Source organism: Coregonus clupeaformis, chromosome 13 (assembly GCF_020615455.1).
Source record: "Coregonus clupeaformis isolate EN_2021a chromosome 13, ASM2061545v1, whole genome shotgun sequence".
Taxonomy (NCBI): domain Eukaryota; kingdom Metazoa; phylum Chordata; class Actinopteri; order Salmoniformes; family Salmonidae; genus Coregonus; species Coregonus clupeaformis.
Window position 1 is genome coordinate 34,628,683 of NC_059204.1, and position 26,931 is coordinate 34,655,613.

General features: G+C 45.5%; 1 protein-coding gene, 1 long non-coding RNA gene and 4 other non-coding genes across 9 annotated transcripts; 5 read left to right on the forward strand and 1 right to left on the reverse strand.

Annotated features, from left to right (window-relative positions):
• Nucleotides 1-250: 250 nt before the first annotated feature.
• Nucleotides 251-22,966, reverse strand: LOC121579303. Of its 4 annotated transcripts, none has more exons than XR_006002889.2 (7): nt 22,375-22,966; nt 20,137-20,671; nt 19,312-19,420; nt 19,010-19,090; nt 18,669-18,845; nt 2,543-2,700; nt 251-456 (listed from the first exon to the last, which is right to left on the reverse strand). It is a non-coding gene; the product is annotated as an uncharacterized LOC121579303 (long non-coding RNA). The 4 variants fall into 4 exon arrangements; XR_006002888.1 differs by lacking the exon at nt 22,375-22,966 and adding an exon at nt 22,083-22,167; XR_006661663.1 differs by lacking the exon at nt 22,375-22,966 and adding an exon at nt 21,657-21,974 and having other exon boundaries at nt 20,578-20,671.
• On the forward strand, nt 22,078-26,810 carry LOC121579301 (heat shock cognate 70 kDa protein-like). Its single transcript, XM_041893779.2, has 9 exons — nt 22,078-22,174; nt 22,973-23,182; nt 23,538-23,743; nt 23,902-24,054; nt 24,280-24,835; nt 25,055-25,257; nt 25,476-25,674; nt 25,907-26,139; nt 26,348-26,810. Exons 2-9 carry the CDS (start codon nt 22,978-22,980, stop codon nt 26,534-26,536), a joined length of 1,944 nt encoding a protein of 647 aa, XP_041749713.2. The 5' UTR covers nt 22,078-22,174; nt 22,973-22,977; the 3' UTR covers nt 26,537-26,810.
• LOC121580373 lies at nt 24,112-24,205 on the forward strand. Its single transcript, XR_006003034.1, has one exon. It is a non-coding gene; the product is annotated as a small nucleolar RNA SNORD14 (small nucleolar RNA).
• Nucleotides 25,314-25,407, forward strand: LOC121580372. Its single transcript, XR_006003033.1, has one exon. It is a non-coding gene; the product is annotated as a small nucleolar RNA SNORD14 (small nucleolar RNA).
• LOC121580371 lies at nt 25,728-25,821 on the forward strand. The gene has a single exon (XR_006003032.1). It is a non-coding gene; the product is annotated as a small nucleolar RNA SNORD14 (small nucleolar RNA).
• On the forward strand, nt 26,181-26,274 carry LOC121580374. The gene has a single exon (XR_006003035.1). It is a non-coding gene; the product is annotated as a small nucleolar RNA SNORD14 (small nucleolar RNA).
• Nucleotides 26,811-26,931: the final 121 nt, after the last annotated feature.

The window sequence follows — 26,931 nt, forward strand, 5'->3', positions numbered from 1 at the left end:
TCTCCTCAGCGCGCCGAAACCACTCATCCACCGGTTTCAGCCGGCCCTCAGGGGCCTCGGTCTGGCTCGGATGCCAAGGTGCCAGGGCCGGCTGATACCCCAACACGCACTGGAAAGGAGTGAGGTTAGTGGAGGAGTGACGGAGGGAATTCTGCGCGTACTCAGCCCAAGGGAGAAAATCCGCCCACTCCCCCGGCCGGTCCTGACAGTAACACCTCAGGAACCTGCCCACCTCCTGATTGACCCTCTCCACCTTCCCATTAGCTTGAGGACGGTACCCAGAGGTGAGACTGACCGTGACCCCCAGGCGTTCCATGAACGCTTTCCAAATGCATGAGGTGAAGAGCCTCCACGGTTTGCATGGCCGACGGCATGCTTGTACCTCCTTCTGCAGTCCGCTGCGGAAAACGGTGACCACAGCCAACTCGTTCCATCCGGTGGAGGCCGCTACTCTTCCTGGGGTCCAAAAACATTAAAGCACATACATTACATATAAAACAAAAGATAAAACAGTACATCATTCAAAATGATTACACCAAAACATATCTATAATACAAAATATACAATACAAAATGTATAATACGACCATACAACAATATTACAATGTATGCGTATGCGTGTGTCTGTACCTTTGTGTGTGTCTCTTCACAGTCCCCGCTGTTCCATAAGGTGTATTTTTACCTGTTTTTTAAATCCGATTCTACTGCTTGCATCAGTTACCTGATGTGGAATAGAGTTCCATGTAGTCATGGCTCTATGTAGTACTGTGGGCCTCCCATAGTCTGTTCTGGACTAGGGGATTGTGAAGAGACCTCTGGTGGCATGTCTTGTGGGATATGCATGGGTGTCCGAGCTGTGTGCTAGTAGTTTACACAGACAGCTCGGTACATTCAACTTGTCAACACTTCTTACAAAAACAAGTAGTGATGAAGTCAATCTCTCTTCCACTTTGAGCCATGAGAGATTGACATGCATATCATTAATGTTAGCTCTCCGTGTAGTTTTAAGGGCCATCTGTGCTGCCCTGTTCTGAGCCTATTATAATTTTCCTAAGTCCCTCTTTGTGGCACCTGACCACACTACTGAACAGTAGTCTAGGTGCGACAAAACTAGGGCCTGTAGGACCTGCCTTGTTGATAGTGTTATTGGACAGACTTCACACCATCTTAGCTACTGTGTTGTATCAATATGTTTTTGACCATGACAGTTTACAATCAGGGTTACTCCAAGCAGTTTAGTCACCTCAACATGCTCAATTTACCAGTTGCATGTCGTTAGTAAATATTGAAAAAAGTAAGGGGCCTAAACAGCTACCCTGGGGAATTCCTGATTCAACCTGGATTATGTTGGAGAGGCTTCCATTAAAGAACACCCTCTGTGTTCTGTTAGACAACTAACTCTTTATCCACAATATAGCAGGGGGTGTAAAGCCATGACACATACTTTTTTTTCAGCAGCAGACTATGATTGATAATGTCAAAAGCCGCACTGAAGTCTAATTTCTCTCAGCCAATCATGTCATTTGTGTAAGTGCTGTGCTTCTTGAATGTCCTTCCCTATAAGCGTGCTGAAAGTCTGTTATCAATTTGTTTACTGTAAAATAGCATTGTATCTGGTCAAACACCATTTTTTCCAGAAGTTTACTAAGGGTTGGTAACAGGCTGATTGGTCGGCTATTTGAGCCAGTAAAGGGGGCTTTACTGTTCTTGGGTAGCGGAATGACTTGGCCGGCAGGGATGTTCTTGTCCCATCGTGCACTAGCGACTCCTGTGGCGGGCCGGGCGCAGTGCACACTGACTCGGTCGCCAGGTGTACGGTGTTTCATCCAGCACATTGGTGCGGCTGGCTTCCGGGTAAAGCGGGCACTGTGTCAAGAAGCAGTGCGGCTCGGTTGGGTTGTGTTTCAGAGGACTCTCGACCTTCGCCTCTCCCGTGTCCGTACGGGAGTTGCAGCGATGGGACAAGACTGTAACTACCAATTGGATACCACGAAAAAGGGGGTAAAATACCAACAACAAAAAAGAAATGTAGCCGTATTACTTCAACAGTATTTAACATGAGATCTTTCCAGGAATGTGGTTCTGAATATAGACCGCAACACCGCCCCTGTTGGCATTTCTGTATTTTCGGTTGATGTTATAACCATGTATTGCTACTACTGTATCATTAAAGGTATTATCTAAGTGAGTTTCAGAGATAGTCAGAATATGAATGTCATCTGTTACAAGCAAGTTATTGACTTCATGAACCTTGTTTCTTTGGCTACATATGTTAATATGGGCTATTTTTAGCACTTTTCTGGGTTGTTGATTGTTTTTAATGCTTTACTGGGAAGCTTATCAGAAGTAGACTTCCTCATGTTATTTATATTGGAGCTGATAGTGCACGGTGAGCTGCACACAGTGGACTTTCTACTAGGGCACACCGCCTCAGTGCTAACAGTGTAACTCTGGTTCATAGGCATATGATTACTGCATACAATAGCTGTAGGGTCAACAGAGGTATTCAGGGCAGTTAGGGGGACATAAATTAAGTTACTTACATCCCCAAGTCATTCAGGAGCATCCTACTAGCTCCGTTCTCCAGGGAAGGGGGAGACCCCTTCAGGGGAAGGATCCCTGCAGAGTGCCGGCAGAGTGCCGTCTGTGGAGAGTCTACACGGCGGTGACACTTCCACCAGACCAGAGCGGCGTCCGGCTACTGGGGTAGAAGAAAAATAAAAGTAGGCTGGCGTGGATTCTCCAGTAGCTTGTGTAGGTTCTCTACTTGTTTGCTAAGAGAAGCCACTTCGCCCCTGTAGTCCTCTGCAAGCAAACAGTTGCTACATTGAAAGTCCTGGCGGTCCACATTGTCACGGAATAAAGCAAAGTAAAGACAGCTCCTGCAGCGTTGAAAACGTTCAATAGCGACCTCCATTTGAGACTGCCGAGCCAGCTAGGCTACAGGCTTGCTAGGCTAGTTGGGCTTCCGTGTTTCTGTACTTGACAGGGAATTCTCAACTTGAGAATTACACGGCTATCAAAACTGTCTGGCCAAGGTAAGCCAACACCAAACACACAATTAATTAAAATGTTTGTAAAATTCACGATGTGAAAAATGAATGTTGATGTAGAACACGTTTTCGTACGCCGTCTTCTCAAACTGTCTTGCTCGTCTGAAACATCTCAAGGATGATCGATGGAAACAGGAGGCACCTGAGCTCAATTTTGAGTCTCATAGCAAAGGGTCTGAATACTTATGTAAATAAGGTGTTTCTGTTTTTTATTTGTAATACATTTGCAAACATTTCTAAAAACCTGTTTTTGCTTTGTCATTATGGGGTATTGTGTGTAGATTGATGAGGAAAACATTTAATTTAATCAATTTTAGAATAAGGCTGTAACGTAACAACATTTGGAAAAAGTCAAGGGGTCTGAACACTTTTCGAATGCACTGTATATTTTGAATTGCTTTACAATAAAAAATACCAAATATATAAAATAAATATGTAAATGACGTTGAGAATTCTTTAAAATAAAATTTAGAAAAAGATGGAGGAGTGCCTAGTCTTTCATCAGGGATTGCATTTATTTTGGGAGATTGTAAAATATGACCTTTTCATTCAAGACAGGAGAAACATATTGTTCCAGTTGATAATAAAACATGTTTTGTTTAGTTTTTCCTCAAATTGTTTCTATAACTTTCTAGCAAGTCAAGCTAGCTTACAGAGCAGCTAGCTAGCTAAAAGCTAGGCTATACTGTAGCTAGCGACCTCCACCTAATAATGATAATCAAAACAAACGTCATTACCATCACAGCCCCAGAGCCTGTATAAGGATCTGAGTACATTTGACTAAGTGAAGGAGTACATTGACTTTTGTATTGTTTTTGAGAATAATATGAGTGTGTTTTATTTTATTTATTTATTTATTTTGTTAAAGTATGTCAGTTTTTACCCCACCCAGTAGGTGGCGGCAATACACCTTTCTGGATGTAGTCCACCAATAAAACCTTAGAAGAAGAATAATGTTTTCTCTTGACCAGTCACCGGTAGTGGAAGTGGATGGAACTAGGTGAAACTGGGCCGACATTCTGCAATATTTCTTATCAATGAAACATCTGATCTCAATACATTTTTCCGTTCCCAAAACTAGAATCTGTTATGAACACGGTGCACTATGTTTTATAGACTTGACGCTTTGCCAAAGTTTTAAAAAATTGTGTTGTTTAGAAGGAGTGCAAGGTTTAATTGTTTGTGTACAAGCGCACTTCACAGAGGAGGCATTCCCTAACGGAAATATGCAAATACATGATACAACGCGCCAATAGGATCTCACTAGCTCGTGCTTGGCTTTGCCCAACTCCTTGCTTGTTCTGCTCACTATGCTTCATTTGCTCCCACTGTAAACGACACAGATGAACTATCTTGGGTTAGTCATAAATATATTTGCTTATGGTTAATGTTGCTGTGATCATGTGCTAGTCGGAACTATGAAATTGTCGACTTGCTAACTGCAAGAACGTGGTAGGTGTATGTCTACAACCTGTAGCATGCCAGACATTTCAGAGTTCCGACTAGCACCCGAACACAGCATGTGAATGGGGCATGAGAGAAATATGGTTGTGAGGTCTGGGGTCCGCTCACCAACAAAGAATTCACAAAATGGGACAAACACCAAATAGAGACTCTGCATGCAGAATTCTGCAAAAACATTCTCCGTGTACAACGTAAAACACCAAATAATGCATGCCGAGCAGAATTAGGCCGATACCCACTAAATATCAAAATCCAGAAAAGAGCTGTTACATTCTACAACCACCTAAAAGGAAGTGATTCCCGAACCTTCCATAACAAAGCCATCACCTACAGAGAGATTAACTTAGAGAAGAGTCCCCTAAGCAAGCTGGTCCTGGGGCTCTGTTCACCAACACAAACAGACCCCACAGAGCCCCAGGACAGCAACACAATTAGACCCAAACAAATCATGAGAAAACTAAAATATAATTACTTGACACATTGGAAAGAATTTACCAAGAAACAGAGTAAACTGGAATGCTATTTGACCCTAAACAGAGAGTACACAGTGGCAGAATATCTGACCACTGTGACTGACCCAAAATTAAGGAAAGCTTTGACTATCTACAGACTCAGTGAGCATAGCCTTGCTATTGAGAGAGGCTGCCGTAGGCAGACCTGGCTCTCAAGAGAAGACAGGCTATGTGCACACTGCCCACAAAATGAGGTGGAAACTGAGCTGCACTTCCTAATCTCCTGCCAAATGTATGACCATATTAGAGACACATATTTCCCTGAGATTACACAGACACACAAAGAATTCGAAAACAAATCCAATTGTTTTATGAACTCCCATATCTGTTGGGTGTAATAACACAGTGTGCCATCACAGCAGCAATATTTGTGACCTGTTGCCACAAGAAAAGGGCAACCAGTGAAGAACAAACCCTATTGTAAATGCAACCAATAGTTATGTTTATTTATTTTCCCTTTTGTACTTTAACTATTTGCACATTGTTATAACACTGTACATTTACATTTTACATTTGAGTCATTTAGCAGACACTCTTATCCAGAGCGACTTACAGTTAGTGAGTGCATACATTTTCATACTGGCCCCCCGTGGGAAACGAACCCACAACCCTGGCATTACAAGCGCCATGCTCTACCAACTGAGCTACAGGGGACTACGGTCAACTGTGGGACCTTATATAGACAGGTGTGTTCCTTTCCAAATCATGTCCAATCAATTGAATTTACCATAGGTGGACTCCAATCAAGTTGTAGAAACATCTCAAGGATGATCAATGAAAACAGGATGCACCTGAGCTCAATTTTGAGTCTCATAGCAAAGGGTCTGAATACTTATGTAAATAAGGTATTTCTGTTTTTAATTTGCAAAACTTTCTAAAACAAATGTTGACAGTGCATGTCAGAGCAAAAACCAAGCCATGAGGTCGAAGGAATTGTCCGTAGAGATACGAGACAGGATTGGGTCGAGGCACAGATCTGGTGAAGGGTACCAAAACAAATTCTGCAGCATTGAAGGTCCCCAAGAACACAGTGGCCTCCATCATTCTTAAGTGGAAGAAGTTTGGAACCACCAAGACTCTTCCTAGAGCTGGCCAAACTGAGCAATCGGGGGAGAAGGGCCTTGGTCAGAGAGGTGACCAAGAACCCGATGGTATTTTTTTATAGAATATTTGGAATTTTATTTCATCACTCAAAATCTTGCCAAAGCATATTCTGTAGGAGGGGTTAATATGAATTTTAAATAATTTGACATGATTTATATGAATAAGGTCATGAACATGGTTAAACGTAAACTAAGTCTGGCATAAGCTTATTCCCACACTTTACAATAACTCTGTTGCAGTGGTCTTAGGTAGTCTTCGTATAGGCTATTCCCTCCATCGCGACACTGCTGCCCAGTTGAAGAGCTTGTGATCTCTTTGCAGCACCACAGCACCATGCGCCTTCGGAAAAGCACCCCTCAGCCTCAGAAGATGCCCTTCTGGAGGCATGCAGCCATAGAGTCACTATACCCTAATGTAGGCCTATTTGCCTACTAGCCAAATAAAGTGCAGAGCCTGCATGATGCGTGCAACTCATCATTCCAACATATTTGAATATTTAATTAATCCTTAATTCAGTTCAGTCAGTCAGTATGTCATCCATTCTGTGATTTGTCTGAGTTGCAATAGGAACTATTGAGTGTCCAAGATGGCGTAGTAGTGCAGTTCTGTTTTTGTCGTGTGTCTGTAAATAGCCTGTAAATACCCTGTTTTTTTGTATTTTTCGTACATATTTCCCTATCAGACTTTTCATCCTTCTACAAAATATACTTTCCTGCAACCCGCCTCACTCAATGTGGAACGGATTCTATTATTGACTTACCTTTTATCTAGAATCTCCAGTTGAAACTAGCTAGCCAGCTAACTAGCTACTTGCTATTAGCCACAGTTAGCGGTATTTCACCCAGAACATTGGATATTTTTTCTGCGGGATTAATCTAATCACTGGACATTAATCACCGGATCGCAACTAGCTAGCCGCAACCGAATGGATGTTGCTGTCTGGCTAATCACCACTGCCCCCGATGCAAGCACCAGTTAGCCTCGAGCTAGCCTAGATCCAGGCTCATATCTACCTCTAGGTGTACCGGACGGGAGTAGCCAGCTAACTAGCTACTTGCTATCAGCTACCGTTAGCGGTTTTTCACCATTGTCCGTGGCCTGCACCACTCACCAGCCAGCTCAAGTCTGGACTATTATTCGGCCAGTCTGCACAGCGCGTTATCGACCCAGAACATATCAGTTTTTCTGCCGGAATCACTGAATCACTGGACCTTTAACTCCGGATTCATCGCTACCAGCTAGCTGCAACAAAATGGACGCTGTGGTCTGGCTAATCATCCTGAGCTAGGCCCATCTCCCGGCTATCTACATCTCTGTCAACCGGACGGGACCACCTAGTGTTGACACGGAGCCCAGTTGATCCTACACGACTGGTCTGCCGACGAAATCGTCTGATGTGGTTACGACGTCGACCACGAAGATTCCATCTGCTAGCCCCGGCCCGCTAGCACACGCTAGCCGTGGCCTCTTACTCGCTAGTGCTTTAGCAGCCTCCGAACTATCCTATTGCTGTTCACCGGACCTTATGATAACTCAGCTATACAGCTGATGTCTGCTGGACTGTTCCTTTTTACGGTACTACATCCTGTTTATGTTTAGCCTCAGCCCAAACATGGTTAGCTTATTGTTGTTTCGGTTATTTCTAATTGTACTATTTCACTGTAGATCCCCCAGCCCAGCTATACCTGCCTTAGATAGCTCCTTTGTCCCACCCCCCATACACGCGGAGACCGACTCAATTGGTGCCTCCAGCGATGCTATCTCTTTCATTTTTACCCAACGCTTAGGTTTACCTCCACTTTACTCATATCCTTCCATATCCTTGTCTGTACATAATGCCCTGAATCTTTTCTACAACACCCGGAAATCTGCCCCCTTTATTCTATGTACCCAACGCACTAGAAGACCAGTTCTTAAAGCCTTTAGCCGTATCCTTATTCTAGTCCTCCTCTGTTCCTCTGGTGATGTAGAGGCTAACCCAGGCCCTGCAGCCCTCAGTATCACTCCTACTCCCCAGGCGCTATCATTTGCTGACTTCTGTAATCGCAAAAGTCTTGGTTTCTTGCACGTAAAAATCAGAAGTCTACTTCCTAAGTTTGAGTTATTCACTGCGTTAGCACACTCCGCCAACCCTGATGTTCTAGCAGCGTCTGAATCCTGGCTCAGGAAGGCCACCAAAAATTCTGAAATTTCCATCCCCAACTATAACATTTTCCGTCTAGATAGAACTGCCAAAGGGGGTGGAGTTGCAATCTACTGCAGAGCTCTATCATACTATCCAGGTCTGTGCCCAAACAGTTTGAGCTTCTACTTCTAAAAATCCACCTTTCCAGAAATAAGTCTCTCACTGTTGCCGCTTGCTACAGACCCCCCTCAGCCCCCAGCTGTGCCCTGGACACCATATGTGAATTGATTGCCCCCCATTTATCCTCAGAGTTCGTACTGCTTGGTGACCTAAATTGGGATATGCTTAATACCAAGGCCATCCTACAATCCAAACTAGATGCCCTCAATCTCACGCAAATTATCAACGAACCTACCAGGTACAACCCTAAATCCGTAAACATGGGTACCCTCATAGATATCATCCTGACTAACATACCCTCTAAATACACCTCAGCTGTCTTCAACCAGGATCTCAGCGATCACTGCCTTATTGCCTGCGTCCGTAACGGGTCCGCGGTCAAACGACCACCCCTCATCACTGTCAAACGCTCCCTAAAACACTTTAGCGAGCAGGCCTTCCTAATTGACCTGGCCCAGGTATCCTGGATGGATATAGATCTCATTCCGTCAGTAGAGGATGCCTGGTTGTTCCTTAAAAGTAATTTCCTCTCAATCTTAAATAAACATGCCCCATTCAAAAAATACAGAACTAAGAACCGATATAGCCCCTGGTTCTCCTCAGACTTGACTGCCCTTGACCAGCACAAAAACATCCTTTGGCGTACTGCATTAGCATCAAATAGCCCCCGCGATATGCAACTTTTCAGGGAAGTTAGGAACCAATATACACAAGCAGTCAGGAAAGCAAAGGCTAACTTTTTCAAACAAAAATTTGCATCCTGTAGCACTAACTCCAAAAAAGTTTTGGGACACTGTAAAGTCCATGGAGAATAAGAGCACTTCCTCCCAGTTGCCCACTGCACTGAGGCTAGGAAACACTATCACCACCGATAAATCTACAATAATCGAGAATTTCAACAAGCATTTTGCTACAGCTGGCCATGCTTTCCATCTGGCTACCACTACCCCGGCCACCAACTCTGCACCCTCCGCTGCAACTTGCCCATGCCCCCCCCCGCTTCTCCTTCACACAAATTCAGACAGCTGATGTTCTGAAAGAGCTGCAAAATCTGGACCCCTACAAATCAGCTGGGCTAGACAATCTGGACCCTTTCTTTCTAAAACTAGCCGCCGAAATTGTCGCAACCCCTATTACTAGTCTGTTCAACCTCTCTTTCATAACGTCATAATGTCTCAGCCTCCAGTATTTATGCTGCAGTAGTTTATGTGTCGGGGGCTGGGGTTAGTTGGTTATACCTGGAGTACTTCTCCTGTCTTATCCAGTGTCCTGTGTGAATTTAAGTATGCTCTCTCTAATTCTCTCGTTCTCTCTTTCTCTCTGAGAACCTGAGCCCTAGGACCATACGTCAGGACTCACCGGGCATGATGACACCTTGCTGTCCCCAGTCCGCCTGGCCTTGCTGCTATTCCAGTTTCAACTGTTCTGCCTGCGGCTACGAAACCCCTACCTGTCCCAGACCTGCTGTTTTCAACTCTAAATGATCGGCTATGAAAAGCCAACTGAGATTTATTCCTGATTATTATTTGACCATGCTTGTCACTTATGAACATTTTTGAACATCTTGGCATGGTTCTGTTATAATCTCCACCCGGCACAGCCAGAAGAGGACTGGCCACCCCTCATAGCCTGGTTCCTCTCTAGGTTTCTTCCTAGGTTTTGCCTTTCTAGGGAGTTTTCCTAGCCACCGTGCTTCTACACCTGCATTACTAGCTGTTTGGGGTTTTAGGCTGGGTTTCTGTACAGCACTTCGAGATATTAGCTGATGTAAGAAGGGCTATATAAAATAAAATTGATTGAAAAAATTGATTGATAACGTCTGAGATCCCCAGAGATTGGAAAGCTGCCGCGGTCATCCCCCTCTTCAAAGGGGGTGACACTCTAGATCCAAACTGCTACAGACCTATATCCATCCTGCCCTGCCTTTCGAAAGTATTTGAAAGCCAAGTTAACAAACAGATCACTGACCATTTCGAATACCACCGTACCTTCTCCGCTATGCAATCCGGTTTCCGAGCTGGTCATGGGTGCACTTCAGCCACGCTCAAGGTCCTAAATGATATTATAACCGCGATTGATAATAGACAGTACTGTGCAGCCGTCTTCATCGACCTGGCCAAGGCCTTCGACTCTGTCAACCACCGCATTCTTATTGGCAGACTAAATAGCCTTGGTTTCTCAAATGACTGCCTCGCCTGGTTCACCAACTACTTCTCAGATAGAGTTCAGTGTGTCAAATCGGAGGGCCTGTTGTCTGGACCTATGGCAGTCTCTATGGGGGTGCCACAGGGTTCAATTCTTGGGCCGACACTTTTCTCCGTGTATATCAATGATGTCGCTCTTGCTGCTGGTGACTCTCAGATCCACCTCTACGCAGACGACACCATTTTTGTATACATCTGGCCCTTCATTGGACACTGTGTTAACAAACCTCCAAACGAGCTTCAATGCCATACAACACTCCTTCAGTAGCCTCCAACTGCTCTTAAACACCAGTAAAACTAAATGCATGCTTTTCAATCGAACGCTGCTGGCACCCGCCCACCCGACTAGAATCACCACTCTCGACGGGTCTGACCTAGAGTATGTGGACAACTACAAATACCTAGGTGTCTGGTTAGACTGTAAACTCTCCTTCCAGACTCACATAAAGAATCTCCAATCCAAAGTTAAATCTAGAATCGGCTTCCTATTTCGCAACAAAGCCTCCTTCACTCATGCTGCCAAACATGCCCTCGTAAAACTGACTATCCTACCGATCCTTGACTTCGGCGATGTCATTTACAAAATAGCCTCCAACACTCTACTCAGCAAATTGGATGTAGTCTATCACAGTGCCATCCGTTTTGTCTCCAAAGCCCCATACACTACCCACCACTGTGACCTGTACGCTCTTGTTGGCTGGTCCTCACTACATGTTCGTCGTCAAACCCACTGGCTCCAGGCCATCTATAAATCACTCCTAGGCAAATCCCCGCCTTATCTTAGCTCATTGGTCACCATAGCAGCACCCACCCGTAGTCTGCGCTCCAGCAGGTATATCTCACTGGTCATTCCCAAAGCCAACACCTCCTTTGGCCGCCATTCCTTCCAGTTCTCTGCTGCCAATGACTGGAACGAATTGCAAAAATCTCTGAAGCTGGAGACTCTTATCTCCCTCACTAACTTTAAGCATCAGTTGTCAGAGCACCTTACCGATCACTGCACCTGTACACAGCCCATCTGAAATTAGCCCACCCAACTACCTCATCCCTATATTGTTATTTATTTTGCTCTTTTGCACCCCAGTATCTCTATTTGCACATAATCTCTTGCACATCTAGCATTCCAGTGTTAATACTATTGTAATTATTTTGCACTATAGCCTATTTATTGCCTTACCTCCATAACTTGCTACATTTGCACACACTGTATATATATTTTCTGTTGTATTTTTGACTTAATGTTTTTTTACCCCATATGTAACTCTGTGTTGTTTTTATCGCACTGCTTTTGTCACGATCGTTAGACGGAGTAGACCAATGCGCAGCGTTAGTTGCAAACATACTTAAACTTTATTATCTTTAGTGATAATATAAACAACAAAACAACAAACGAAACGTGCAGTCCTACGGTTTACACAACCAACACGGAAACAAACCAAACGGAAACAAGATCCCACAAACACTAAGGGAAAACAGACTGTTTAAATGTGGTTCCCAATCAGAGACAACCAGCCACAGCTGAAACTCGTTGCCTCTGATTGAGAACCACACTGGCCAACATAGAAATATAACACATAGACCTACAACACAGAACTAGAACACATAGAATCTACACACCCTGGCTCAACATATAGAGTCCCCAGAGCCAGGGTGTGACAGTACCCCCCCCCCCAAAGGCGCGGACTGCGACCGCGCCTCAACATAGACAAACCAGGGGAGGGCTGGGTGGGCATTCCTCCTCGGAGGCGGTTCCGGCTCCGGGCTTGACCACCACCCTCCAATAATCCCCCCGTAGCGCCCCTGGTCCGGTCTGGCCCCGCTGGCTGGAGCTGGACTGGACATCGTAGGAGCGGATTGCTTCAGCTCCGGTGTGGAGCAGCTGACCAGTACCTGACCAGGCACCGGTGACCCAGGCACGGGTTGTGCAGGACTGACGACGCACACCCCTGGCTTGGTGCGTGGAGCAGGAACGGGCTGGACCGGGCTGACGACTCGCACCCCTGGCTTGGTGCGAGTGGCAGGAACAGGCCGGGCCGGGCTGGCGACGCGCACCGTAGGCTTGGTGCGAGTGGCAGGAACAGGCCGGGCCGGGCTGGCGACGCGCACCATAGGCTTGGTGCGAGTGGCAGGAACAGACCGGGCCGGGCTGGCGACGCGCACCGTAGCTTTGGTGCGAGTGGCAGGAACAGACCGGGCCGGGCTGGCGACGCGCACCGTAGGCTTGGTGCGAGTGGCAGGAACAGGCCGGGCCGGGCTGGCGACGCGCACCGTAGACTTGGTGCGAGTGGCAGGAACAGGCCGGGCCGGGCTGGCGACGCGCACCGTAGACTTGGTGCGGGGAGCAGGAACAGGCCGGGCTGGGCTGGCGACGCGCACCGTAGGCTTGGTGCGAGGGGCAGGAACAGGCCGGGCCGGGCTGGCGACGCACACCGTAGACTTGGTGCGAGTGGCAGGAACAGGCCGGGCCGGGCTGGCGACGCGCACCGTAGCTTTAGTGCGAGTGGCAGGAACAGGCCGGGCCGGGGACGCGCACCGTATCCTTGGTGCGAGTGGCAGGAACAGGCCGGGCCGGGCTGGCGACGCACACCGTAGGCTTGGTGCGAGGGGCAGGAACAGGCCGGGCCGGGCTGGCGACGCACACCGTAGGCTTGGTGCGGGGAGCAGGAACAGGCCGGGCCGGGCTGGCGACGCGCACCGTAGGCTTGGTGCGAGGGGCAGGAACAGGCCGGGCTGGCGACGCACACCGTAGGCTTGGTGCGAGGAGCAGGAACAGGCCGGGCCGGGCTGGCGACGCGCACCGTAGGCTTGGTGCGAGGGACAGGAACAGGCCGGGCCGGGCTGGCGACGCGCACCCTAGGCTTGGTGCGAGGGGCAGGAACAGGTCGGGCCGGACTGGCGACGCGCACCATTAACTTAGTGCGGGGAGCAGGAACGGGCCGGACCGGACTGGTGACGCACACCACTTGCTTGGTGTGAGGAGCGGGACTGGGTTTCGTCATAACCCTCCGCTCCCTCAGCTGCCTACCTAGTTCCTCTCGCCGTGCCTCTATTCTCACCTTCTCCCTTATCGCCTCCAGTAACTCTACCCTCTGCACCACTAACTCCTGCTCCCTCTGCACCAATAGCCCCCTTAACCTGGTGGCCTCCTCACCTAACCTCCTAATACGCCCTGTGGCTGCCTCCTGCTGCCCCGTCGCCCATGCCGTATGCCCCCCCCTAAAAATGTTTTGGGGTTGCCTCTCGTCCGTCCGACGACGACACTGTTGACGCCGTTGCTCCTCTCTCCGTCGCGCCTCTACCGTCTCCCTCCATGGACGGCGATCCATCCCGGCCTGGATTTCCTCCCAGGTCCAGGACCCCTGCCCGTCCAATATTTGCTCCCACGTCCAGGCTGCCTGCTCCTGGACACGCTGCTTGGTCCTGGTATGGTGGGATCTTCTGTCACGATCGTTAGACGGAGTAGACCAATGCGCAGCGTTAGTTGCAAACATACTTAAACTTTATTATCTTTAGTGATAATATAAACAACAAAACAACAAACGAAACGTGCAGTCCTACGGTTTACACAACCAACACGGAAACAAACCAAACGGAAACAAGATCCCACAAACACTAAGGGAAAACAGACTGTTTAAATGTGGTTCCCAATCAGAGACAACCAGCCACAGCTGAAACTCGTTGCCTCTGATTGAGAACCACACTGGCCAACATAGAAATATAACACATAGACCTACAACACAGAACTAGAACACATAGAATCTACACACCCTGGCTCAACATATAGTCCCCAGAGCCAGGGTGTGACAGCTTTGCTTTATCTTGGCCAGGTCGCAGTTGTAAATGAGAACTTGTTCTCAACTGGCTTACCTGGTTAAATAAAGGTGAAATAAAAAAAATCAATAAAAAAAAAATCAGCTAGCATCAGCTTTGTAGTGGTTAGCTAGCTAGCATCAGCTTTGTAGTGGTTATACTATGTTGAAACACTCGTTCTGGATTTTTTTTTTATTATCCCACAAGCGCATTGCTGTAGCTTTTAAATTCTGTGGATGTCATTTAGTAATTTTAACGAATTTGATCCATATTTAACGAGATCCCCTCCTTGTTAGCAATGCCTGACAACCCACCGGAAACAGCTCCCCTGATATGAAGAGGGATTGGAACATTCGAACGTGGAATGTTGCTGCGTTCAAAACTCTGAAAAATACAAGGTCAAATCATGACATCAGTGATCTTCAGGTCGGAAAGATGGAGCTCTAGAAATAGGCTTCGAGTTCCCGGGTTGGAATTCCCGAGTTCCCAGTTGATATGAACGCTCGGAAGATGGAGATTTCCGAGTTCCCAGTTGTTTTGGCACCCCATACAGAACCAATCAGTCGATATAATCGAGAACAATCATCAGAAATCACGCGATATGGATCAGACAGTGGGGCACCGCCTGACCCACTAGTTGGTCAGAAGGTTCAAATCAACGTTTCATATCGTGGTGTACATGTACTGTATTGACAATGACATAATAACGCAAGATCACATTTCCAGCATGGCCGACAACCATGCTAAATAATAAGTGAGCATTGCATTTTCAGCACCATAATTAATATAAACATTTCAAACGTAAAACGTCAACTCTGAACGAGCTCCGGCAACTCGTGGCTCACTCGTGGCTCACCCGATTGGACAACAATCACCACATTGCTAGACCGCGGGCGCGTTGCAGGTCGACACCGGTGCATTCATTGCTAGGCTGCAGTTGCAGGTCGACACGGGTGCGTTCCAGATGGACTTCATTGCTTCTTAAATGATGGGTGTATTACAACATTTACATTTTAGTCATTTAGCAGACGCTCTTATCCAGAGCAACTTACAGTTAGTGAGTGCATACATTTTTCATACTGCCCCTCCGTGGGAAACGAACCCACAACCCTGGCGTTGCAAGCGCCATGCTCTACCAACTGAGCTACAGGAGGGCTAGTTAACATAACAGATTAGCATAATTAGTTCCGATTATTTGATGATTTATTGGCCTCTATTTTTATTTATTTTTGTACAAATCCCAAATCACTATTGGAGGGCTTACCACCTCTGTTCCTGTAGAGCTACTTCTCTCCAAACCCAGTAGTAACTACCGTGATTCAGCTTATCAACCAGTTAGTTAGGTGCGCTAGATAAGGGTTTGAAGAAAAACCTACACTCCCATTCATACCCAGAATCCTATACTGGATTTCTCAAGATTTCAAACGCGATTCAACGAGACAAGATTAGGAAGGATGGCCACACGAGGCTAGTGTTGGACATATCAACTAACCACATATTGGTGATGTTCCTGCCTGATTATGTTGAAGACAGTGCATTGCATCAACCAATGATTGTGCACCATGTCATCGACTGTCGGGCATTACACTGCTATATCATATGATATGGTTAGCTGATATGTTAAACACCTATCCATGCTTTGCGAGATCTGGCAGCTGTCTGCAATGTAGTCAAGCAGGACTGCGACCCATATGATATAGGGGTATAGCAATCTAATGCCTGACTGTGCAGTCGATGACGTGGCATGCAAATGACGTGCTATGCAACTATTGGTTGATGCAATGGATTATCTGCAATTTGGTCAGGGCTTGGAACATGACCCTCAACTAGCTGAATCAGGTATGTTAGGTTTGAGTTGGACTGAATACCCACAGGAGGGTAGATCTCCAGGAAGAGGGTTAGGTAGCTCAGTTGTAACCTAGGTAAGTACTAGGTCGTATTTATTGGTGCGGACCGTAGCAAAACTCCCTTGCAATGAAAAACTAAAAACAAGCGTTTCTTATAGGACAAGTTCAGGTAGTCCCTTGCAGTTTCAGTCCGTTTTCATTCTGTTTGGTGCCTATTGAATACGACCCTATACTGCCTCCAACCAAGTCCCAGGCTTTTGTGGGCACACTGCCCCACGACGGCTCATTTGCAGTTCTATAGTTTCTGTTTTGTTTTTGTGTAGAGAGCAGTCACGCGTATTGTTCGTTGACCGATGGCTGACCCAGATTGTACTTTACGAATTCAGAAAGACTGCCACTGCTCACAGGAAAGATCAAAAGGAATGATGTGACGGACTGGTCGTGGTCTCCCATCTAGTGTAGTGTCTTTAGATTGTTCTGTTACACTGGTCGCAGCAAGTCTCTTTATTGCCACACAATCAGAGTTGGTGGTCATTGCTTTTGGTACAGCATGATAGGCAAAAACTCTCACACGGTTTTAGTTTGAATTTATTAGTAGACATGTAGAAGATGTTAAGGCACAGTGTGAATTGCATTGACTCTTGAATTGCATACCGCCTGGTACGGCAACTGCACCGCCCGCAACCGCAGGCTCTCCAGAAGGTGGTGCGGTCTGCCCAACGCATCACCGGGGGCACACTGCCTGCCGTCCAGGACACCTACAGCACCCGATGTCACAGGAAGGCCAAAGAGATCATCAAGGACATCAACCACCCGAGCCACGGCCTGTTCACCCCGCTAGGCGAGGTCAGTACAGGTGCGTCAAATCTGAGACCGAGAGACTGAAAAAGGCCCTCAGACTGTTAAATAGCCATCACTAGCCGGCCTCCACCCAGTACCCTGCCCTGAACATAGTCACTGTCACTAGCCGAATATCACCCGGTTACTAAACCCTGCACCTTAGAGGTTGCTGCCCTATGTACATAGACATGGAATCACTGGTCACTTTAATAATGTTTAAATACTGTTTTACTAATTTCATATGTATATACTGTATTCTACTGTATTCTAGTCAATGCCAGTCCGACATTGCTCGTCCTAATATTTATGTATTTCTTAATTCCATTCTTTTACTTTTAGAGTTGTGTGTATTGTTGTGAATTGTTAGATACTACTGCACTGTTGGAGCTAGGAACACAAATATGTGTATGCTACCAATAAAATTGTATTTGATTTGAATCATAGAATCATGTAGACGTTACTGTATGTCTACCAGTATAGGGTCCGATAACAGAATGTAGGAAATAGTTGGAATGGCTTTGTCCTAGCAGGTGGAACTGAGAAGCCGTGAACTGTCAGTGCTCTCTGAGTGGAGGGAGGTCGTGAAGAGGGTGCGATGGATCTCTGATGTCTTTGAGGGGTAAAATTGTGGCTTCCTATCTACATTCCGTCACCAACCATGGCCAAAAACGTGAGGGTAGCGCTGGGGAGCAGGGGAGCAAAATATAGCCATCTGCATTGTACTCACTCAAGCTCCTTCTCTAGCTCTTTGGTGCAACTGACAAGCTGAACATTCTCATACTCCAGCACAACATACTTGAATACATGAGCCCTTGTAATATTGTTATAATATTCTTATAATCCATATACTGTATATCAACACCATGTCACCAGGTCAAATTCCTGGTACATGTAAATATTCTTGGTGAATAAAGTTTGTTCTGATTTTACAGCCTGTTGTTACAAAGTTAGTTAGAAACAGAAGCAAAATCACCATGTCAATAGCAACACAACACAGTAACATAACAACAGTGTACCGCATCAGCCAACATACCATGGAAACAATCTCACTAGTAAATCCTAGCAATAATCAGTGAAGTAGGTTTTTAGTATGTTAATGGCTAAGGGCACAAAGCTTATACTGAAACATGCCTTATTGCATCATACTGTACCTATGGCTGGATGTGAATAATGTGAAGTCAGTATAATCTGCTATGGGGCTTGCCTTGCTTGTAATCTTGTATTATGCCTTAGTAATTTCTTAGCTGATTATGGCCCACTTCTCATATGAAGTCTGTGATATGTATACTGATCCATATATAACACTGGATTAGGATATGTCTTAACAAGTGTCATTCTGTTCTTAGGACAAAGAAGATCGTAAATTCTTTCTGATCAAAGAGAGGTTTTGAAAGCCTTATTTGACCAGGGAATGACCAGGAGAGGGTCGCCTCTGCTGGCTGAGGCAGCCACCAGAACTGAACTGTTGGAGAGTGTGGTGGAGGTGAGGATCCTTAATGTTCTGTTATGTATCCAGTTCTACATGTATACCTTGCTTCTCTCTGACCCTGGCTGCGTAGTAGAGGAGGGCATCGGTGAGGGTGTCAACACGATGAGATGGTGTCATCTCTTTTGTGATCTTCCCAAATGTTGTAAGGTAGGACCACAACCTCTCCATCTGTTCTCCGTCAGCCCACTACCAGTCACATACCTGGTACCATCAGTGACCTGAAATGTAAAGTACAATCAGAAACCATAATGAGCATTACAATGTGTGATGATGATTAATTAAGGGACTAGAACAAATTACAACTAGCTGTTTCTTAATATTGGTAGGGCAAATAATTGGTGTTTAACAGAATAAATTATAAATAAATAAATGTATTCATTACCTGACAGTCAGCATCATGAGCATAGGCATGAAAGGCCTGCACTGCAAATGTGGTGTCCACTATCAGATCGGGACTGTTTTTCTAAATGTCAAAATAATTTAGTGTAGGAGCAGTTATTTTGTGCATTTTTGTGTAAAATATGACTTATGATTACAAAGCAGGTATGGAGCAAATTGTTTCAAGCCATTCATAAAACCGTATCAAGCCATTCATGAATATCTTACTACAGGGTGGTGGTTAAATATTAAATACAGTATCTAATGTATTATAATAGCTAACATAGATGAATCTATCAATTTTACCTGTAAATGAGGCTTCAGCTGGCATTCAATGTCATAGTGAAGAAACGTTGTGATGTTTGGTCCCTGCATTGCTTTCAGGTCCCCCAGCAGGAACACAGCATTTGCAAGCCTGAAATGACAGTTCAACATCAGTCATCGTAGCCAACTGAGAAAAGTTCTACAGCTGCACCATCGAGAGCATCCTGACTGGTTGCATCAACTGCTCGGCCTCTGATCGCAAGGCACTACAGAGGACCTCTATACCAGGCGATGTCAGAGGAAGGCCCTAAAAATTATCAAAGAATCCAGCCACCCTAGTCATTGACTGTTCTCTCTGCTATCGCACGGCAAGCGGTACCGGAGCGCCTAGTCTAGTTCCAAAAGGCTTCTTAACAGCTTCTACCCCCAAGCCATAAGACTCCTGAACAGCTAATCATGGCTACCTGGACTACTTGCATTGCCTGCCCCCCCACCCCAACACCCTATTTTACGCTGCTGCTACTCTGTTTATTATTATTTCTGCATTGTCACTTTAACGCTACCCACATGTACATATTACCTCAATTACCTCGACTAACCGGTGCCCCCGCACATTGACTCTGTACCGGTACCCCTTGTATATAACCTCCCTACTGTTATTTTACTGCTGCTCTTTAATTATTTGCTATTTTAATTTTTTTCTTAAACTGCGTTGTTGGTTAAGGGCTTGTAAGTAAGCATTTCACTGTAATGTCTACACCTGTTGTATTCGGCGCATGTGGCAAATAACATTTTATTTGATATAACTAAAATACATTAGCTACACATCTGAAGCATCCATCCATCCACATGCATCCATCGACATACTTCTCTCCTTTCTTCAGGTTCAGGAACTTCAGCGGATGCTCGTGCCTGCACGCCATTCCAAACACACCAGTTATGTCCAGTTTCTGGGTTTTGGGTTTGGAGTGCTGTGTGTTCTCACAGCACAGGTGGCACAGAAATATTTATCTGAGCCACAATCCCCACAGCGCCATAGCTCAGCCTCCTCTAAAACTCTACACACAATGCAGATGGCGTTGGGTGGAGGACATTCCAGCTCCACTGCAGGCATGTGGAGTAGCTCCCTCAACCCCTTCCAGGCCTCAACATCCACTGCCTTCCTTTTTTTGATGCTGGTGGAGGAGGTGCATCACTGCAGCTGGGCACAACTTCTACTGCAGATGGAACCGGCTCTCACAATTGTTACTGAGTGGACTATCCTGGTTAAATTAAGTTCAACAGAACGGAACAGAGCAACTTTCTCACCGATCCAAGTTGATGGCAGGGGTGTACATGCTATCACGCCTCTAGTCAGGTCTCTGTAAACCAGCGTGGCTCTTTTCCTTCCAAAAGATGGCATCTGTAAAGAAAAGCAAGACAATGACAACTAAGTTTGATTTATTCTAAATGAAGATATAATATTAATTACATTTAAATGATCTGATACATAGGACACATCATTATCTACTGTATCATAATGCATGACTAGTGATTCTACACATGCATTGCTTGCTGTTTGGGGTTTTAGGCTGGGTTTTCTGTATAGCACTGTGACATCTGCTGATGTAAAAAGGGCTTTATAAATACATATTGATTGATTGATAGTGGAGTTACTTTGCTTTCACTTAATTATTTTCTTATAGGGAATCTAAAGACAGTTATGGGTAGGAAGTTGTGCTTCGCATGGACATTAAGTAGTCTGAAATGCCTCCAGACAGGTGATGACATCTTTGGGCTTCAACATGCATGGGACAGGAATATTTTGGCCATCTTGGCTAATGGATGACTATTGTTGGAATTGTTATAATGTACCATCTAATACTTGCCTAGTCCAGTGGTCCTCAACCTTTTTTGGTCATTGTAGGCCCAATCACATCTTGCTCTGCCCATAGTGCCTCCAAAGTACACCCTCATATGCATTTTAAATGTAGGCACATATGAAATGAGTCTTTCTAAGTACCCACTTCGGATATTGGTTCCTGGTTATATGAATGGTGTAAGCATTGGCTAGAGAGTGTTTAAATCCATGCGATAAAGTGTACTATTGCACACTTCGGTATAAATATGGATATTTAAGACAGAGGCAGGACACGCAGCCTAGCACCGAAAACAGGAAATGACACCATGCCATGGTTCCCGGGAAATTTAAGCCGAAAAGACTGCTAATGCAAAATTGCAAATCCTTTTAAATTGATTATATATTCAAATCGAATTGCACTCAAGGCATGTTTTTCCCTACTATGGGTCATATTAGCGGGCTATCCCGGGGTAAAAACACTTTTTAAAATCCATTACATTAGCTTTTTAAATCACAGTTTAAAAAAAATATACGATTAATGAATTACCTTTGACGAAGGGAAAGGACGTCAGAAGATCTTCTTCTAGATTTCGTTAAAGCACAATAAAAATGGTCATTACCGCCACCAACGTATACCGGGTGTAATAACAGCCGTGGTTGATGCTTTTTGCATTCTCGGAAATTACTATATGAAACGTTGATTTGAACGTTCTGACCAACTAGTGGTTCAGGCGGCGCCACACTGTCTGATTCATATCGCGTGATTTCTGATGATTGTTCTCGATTATATCGACTGATTGGTTCTGTATCGGGTGGTTTTGAAGGCGGCAAGAGCGCTGAGTCTTTTTCTCATAAGTGGGAGGGAACGCTTGGGCTGTCCTGTGTTTTTATTGGTGTTTTGGAGTGGCAAGTGGAATCCAGAGCTATGATTGGTTGCGTTGCCGACGATATAAACGTTACAGAATGTTCTTACCTTCTTTCTCTATTCTCTCACAAGGCGAAGAAAACGAGTTGCCGTTGTTCGACCCCCGACCAACATCTGCATCACCCTCGGTCACGAAATTGGTTAGTACAAAATTGTTTAATTTCATCGTAATGTAATCAAAGCAGTTATTTTAGTTCGCAGCAGTTATTTAGTTCGCCATAAGCAGATGCATTTTATATCCACAATTGGCCGGCTAGATGCTAGCTAACGTCGGTATCCGGTCTGAAGAAGACTGGCTAACTAACGCTAGTAGACAGATTGTTTTAATAAACTCACCTACCTGAACTAACTAGCTTGAGTCACTGCAATGTCTTAACATTATCATCCCAATTTACTTCGCCTGTTTATCTAACCTAGCTAAGTAGGCTAGCTAACTAAGTGTATCGAACAGTGTGTTAACGTTAATTAGCTAGCCGGTCAACCTTTGTGTTGTATATGTCGGTCGAGTTTGGTCATTTGCAATGCAGGCTGTTTGAAAGACATTCGACTGACTGTTTCCAACGGTTTTTATGTTACAACACTAACTGAACGTTTGTACACAGTATGATAACTACAGGAAAAGGCGCGCGGCAGTCCTCGTGGTTATCGGCCTAGCTAGTTGCTAGTTGCCGCGTTCACGTCTGAAACTTCCGACTTGATTACTCGTAAAGACTACCAGATTTCGCACTTGGAAGTTTCCGACATGACGTGAACGCGGCATGGAAACTGCACCCCACGTGGTGTGACGCACATTTGAAGGGCGATATTTATTTACAGAAGTAATTTTGTTGCGCAACTTCACGATACATCACATTGTTATTTATATAATATATACTTTAATTAATAGAACTTAATTTGTTTTTGGACGACTTGAACTGACACCCTGTAACTGTGTTTAGGCAACATGTCTAAAGGTCCTGCAGTCGGCATTGATCTCGGGACCACCTACTCCTGCGTGGGTGTGTTCCAGCATGGCAAGGTTGAAATCATTGCCAACGACCAGGGTAACAGGACCACTCCAAGCTACGTTGCCTTCACAGACTCAGAGAGGCTCATTGGTGATGCCGCCAAGAATCAGGTTGCCATGAACCCCTGCAACACAGTATTTGGTATGTTTTTAAAGTTCGGATATTTTGTCATTAAATTGGTGAACTTTAATTTAAAATAGTTTTGTTAGTTGTATAGTGCGCCAAAGGGCAGACGCTCTTATCCAGAGCGACTTACAGGAGCAATTAGGGTTAAGTGCCTTGCTCAAGGGCACATCGACAGATTTTTCACCTAGTCGGCTCGGGGATTAGAACCAGCGACCTTTCGGTTACTGGCACAATGCTCTTAACCACTAAGCCCCTTTTCATTGAAGTTTATTTCTGACAGTTGTCGTTTCCACCAGAGGTTAAGGCAAAGTGTCCCAAACCCTTCCTTGGATGGCTTTAAGTGTAATCTAACTGGTTAGTCTTTTATTAGATGCCAAGAGACTGATTGGCCGCAGGTTTGATGATGGAGTTGTTCAATCGGATATGAAGCATTGGCCGTTCGAAGTGATCAATGATTCTACTCGACCAAAGCTCCAAGTTGAATACAAAGGAGAGACTAAGTCATTCTACCCAGAAGAAATTTCCTCCATGGTTCTGGTCAAGATGAAGGAGATTGCAGAAGCCTACCTTGGAAAAGTAAGAATTTAAAATGTGCAAACTGTCAAATTGACTTATACATGTTTATTTCCTTTAACTCGGAACAGGATGGTGTAGTTTTTAGTTTGCCATGATTTGTCAGTTTCTGATAACATCACTCCCTATTATTGAAATGTATTGACATTTTCTTTCCCTAGACTGTCAACAATGCAGTTGTTACCGTGCCTGCTTACTTCAACGACTCCCAGCGCCAGGCAACCAAAGATGCTGGCACCATCTCAGGCCTGAATGTACTGCGTATCATCAATGAGCCAACTGCTGCTGCCATTGCCTACGGCTTGGATAAGAAGGTAAATGGCTTGCTATGATCGTTATACTGTTGAAAAGGACTGCAATGCAGTGATTATTCGCTGTGATGAAGTATACTCCTGCCATTCGTAGTTTCCACCAGAGGTTGAAAGACCAAAGATGGCCCAACACCTTCCTTGGATGTCTGAGCGACGATCTAGCTGTGTCAGATTGGTTCTTGATTGTACATCCTCATTGCAAATACTGAATATCCTCTCCTGTCTCAGGTTGGTGCTGAAAGGAATGTCCTGATCTTTGATCTTGGTGGCGGCACTTTTGATGTGTCCATCCTGACCATCGAGGATGGCATCTTTGAGGTCAAGTCCACTGCTGGAGACACCCATCTGGGTGGAGAAGACTTTGACAACCGCATGGTCAACCACTTCATTGCAGAGTTCAAAAGGAAGTACAAGAAAGATATCAGTGACAACAAGAGAGCTGTTCGCCGTCTCCGCACCGCCTGTGAGAGGGCAAAGCGCACCCTGTCCTCCAGCACCCAGGCCAGCATCGAGATTGACTCTCTGTACGAGGGAATCGACTTCTACACCTCCATCACCAGAGCTCGCTTTGAGGAACTCAATGCAGACCTTTTCCGTGGCACCCTGGACCCAGTGGAGAAATCCCTCCGCGACGCCAAGATGGACAAGGCCCAGGTCCACGACATCGTCCTGGTCGGAGGCTCCACTCGTATCCCCAAGATCCAGAAACTGCTCCAAGATTTCTTCAACGGCAAAGAGCTCAACAAGAGCATCAACCCCGACGAGGCTGTGGCCTATGGCGCAGGTGGGTCACTGATCATCTTGTGTTCACTCTGGCCGACGGGCTGCTAGAACTAGTTACGCTGCGACATATATTTTTTCTTCTCTGCCATTTGTAGTGTCCACCAGAGGTCGAAAGACCAAAGATGGCCTAACCCCTTTCTTGGATGTCTGAGAAACAATGTTACTGTGGCTCTACAGTGATGTTTTTACATGAGTCTAACCTCTCCATTCTCATTTGCAGCTGTCCAGGCAGCCATCCTCTCAGGTGACAAGTCTGAGAATGTCCAGGATCTGCTTCTGCTGGACGTCACCCCACTGTCCCTAGGTATTGAGACCGCTGGAGGTGTCATGACCGTCCTGATCAAACGGAACACCACCATCCCAACCAAGCAGACCCAGACCTTCACCACCTACTCAGACAACCAGCCCGGTGTGCTCATTCAGGTGAGAAAGTGCATGCATGGCATTTCAAAACAATGTTTCCTGACTTCTTTGGCCACTCGCTGTGATGAAGTTTACTCCTGTCATTCGTAGTTTCCACCAGAGGTTGAAAGACCAAAGATGGCCCAATACCTTCCTTGGATGTCTGAGCGACTATTAATTAAATGTACTTCTCGTTTGAAGACCATGTATGTTTTGCTAATATAGACTGTATCCCCCAGGTGTACGAGGGTGAGAGGGCTATGACCAAAGACAACAACCTGTTGGGCAAGTTTGAGCTGACTGGAATCCCCCCTGCACCTCGCGGTGTTCCTCAGATTGAGGTCACCTTCGACATTGATGCTAATGGCATCATGAACGTGTCTGCAGCTGACAAGAGCACTGGCAAGGAGAACAAGATCACCATCACCAACGACAAGGGTAAGTTTGTGAGACCAGTAAATGGGCTACAATTAAGCCCTAACCCAATAGGTTCGCTGTGATGAAGTTTATTCCTGCCATTCGTAGTTTCCACCAGAGGTTGAAAGACCAAAGATGGCCCAATACCTTCCTTGGATGTCTGAGCGACAACGATAGTAGTTTTGAATCTACAACGATGTACAGTTGGGTCATTTTTTAAACTTTGGTTGATTTGATTGTATTTTGCCATCAGGTCGTCTGAGCAAGGAGGACATTGAGCGCATGGTCCAGGAGGCTGAGAAGTACAAGTGTGAGGATGATGTGCAGCGTGACAAGGTTTCCTCCAAGAACTCACTGGAGTCCTATGCTTTCAACATGAAGTCTACTGTGGAGGATGAGAAACTGCAGGGCAAGATCAGTGATGAGGATAAGACCAAGATTCTGGAGAAGTGCAACGAGGTCATCGGTTGGCTTGACAAGAACCAGGTAAGAATTGATTTGGTGTGCCTTGTACAGTCTTGGCCCACTCGCTGTGATGAAGTTTACGCCTGCCATTCGTAGTTTCCACCAGAGGTTGAAAGACCAAAGATGGCCCAATACCTTCCTTGGATGTCTGAGCGACCTAAGTGAAATATCTCATTTGCAGGCAATTTAATATTTTGCTAATGTTGCCAATCTGTTTAATTTTCTTTAGACTGCTGAGAAGGAAGAGTATGAACACCACCAGAAGGAGCTGGAGAAGGTTTGCAACCCAATAATCACCAAGTTGTACCAGGGTGCTGGTGGTATGCCCGAAGGCATGGCTGGTGGATTCCCCGGAGCTGGTGGCGCTGCTCCTGGAGGCAGTGGATCATCTGGACCAACTATTGAGGAAGTCGACTAAAACATTCCAACGTTTCTGCAACTACCTCCCCCTAACGAGCAACGTTTGAAATGTTCTACCCTCTTGTGGCTTTGAGTCAGTGACATTTTAAAGTTAGGAAAAAAGGTTGTGGTGTCACATTTCTATTGCAACTTTGTTTGCTACACAATGGAACAGTAATTTTCTGTTTTCACAACAAAGCTATTAGATTTCACATGGAATATGTTGTGCCTTTTAAGGCACAATGCCTTGAAGACAAAATAAAACATGGTGACCTTCCACCTCAACTTCTAAATGTTGATGTCTCAAGTGCTTTTACCACTGTTCAGAGCTTTTGATAAGGACCATATTTTGGTTAATATTGTCATGGCAAAGTTTAATCTCACTTGTAACTTCCAGCTACTAGACCAGTGTCA

Excerpts from the sequence above, each read along its gene's own strand:
- LOC121579301 (XM_041893779.2), top strand. The coding sequence starts at position 22,978 with ATGTCTAAAGGTCCTGCAGTCGGCATTGATCTCGGGACCACCTACTCC. Across the intron at positions 25,675-25,906 it reads CACCATCACCAACGACAAGG|GTCGTCTGAGCAAGGAGGAC; the intron begins GTAAGTTTGTGA and ends TTTTGCCATCAG. Across the intron at positions 26,140-26,347 it reads GTTGGCTTGACAAGAACCAG|ACTGCTGAGAAGGAAGAGTA; the intron begins GTAAGAATTGAT and ends AATTTTCTTTAG.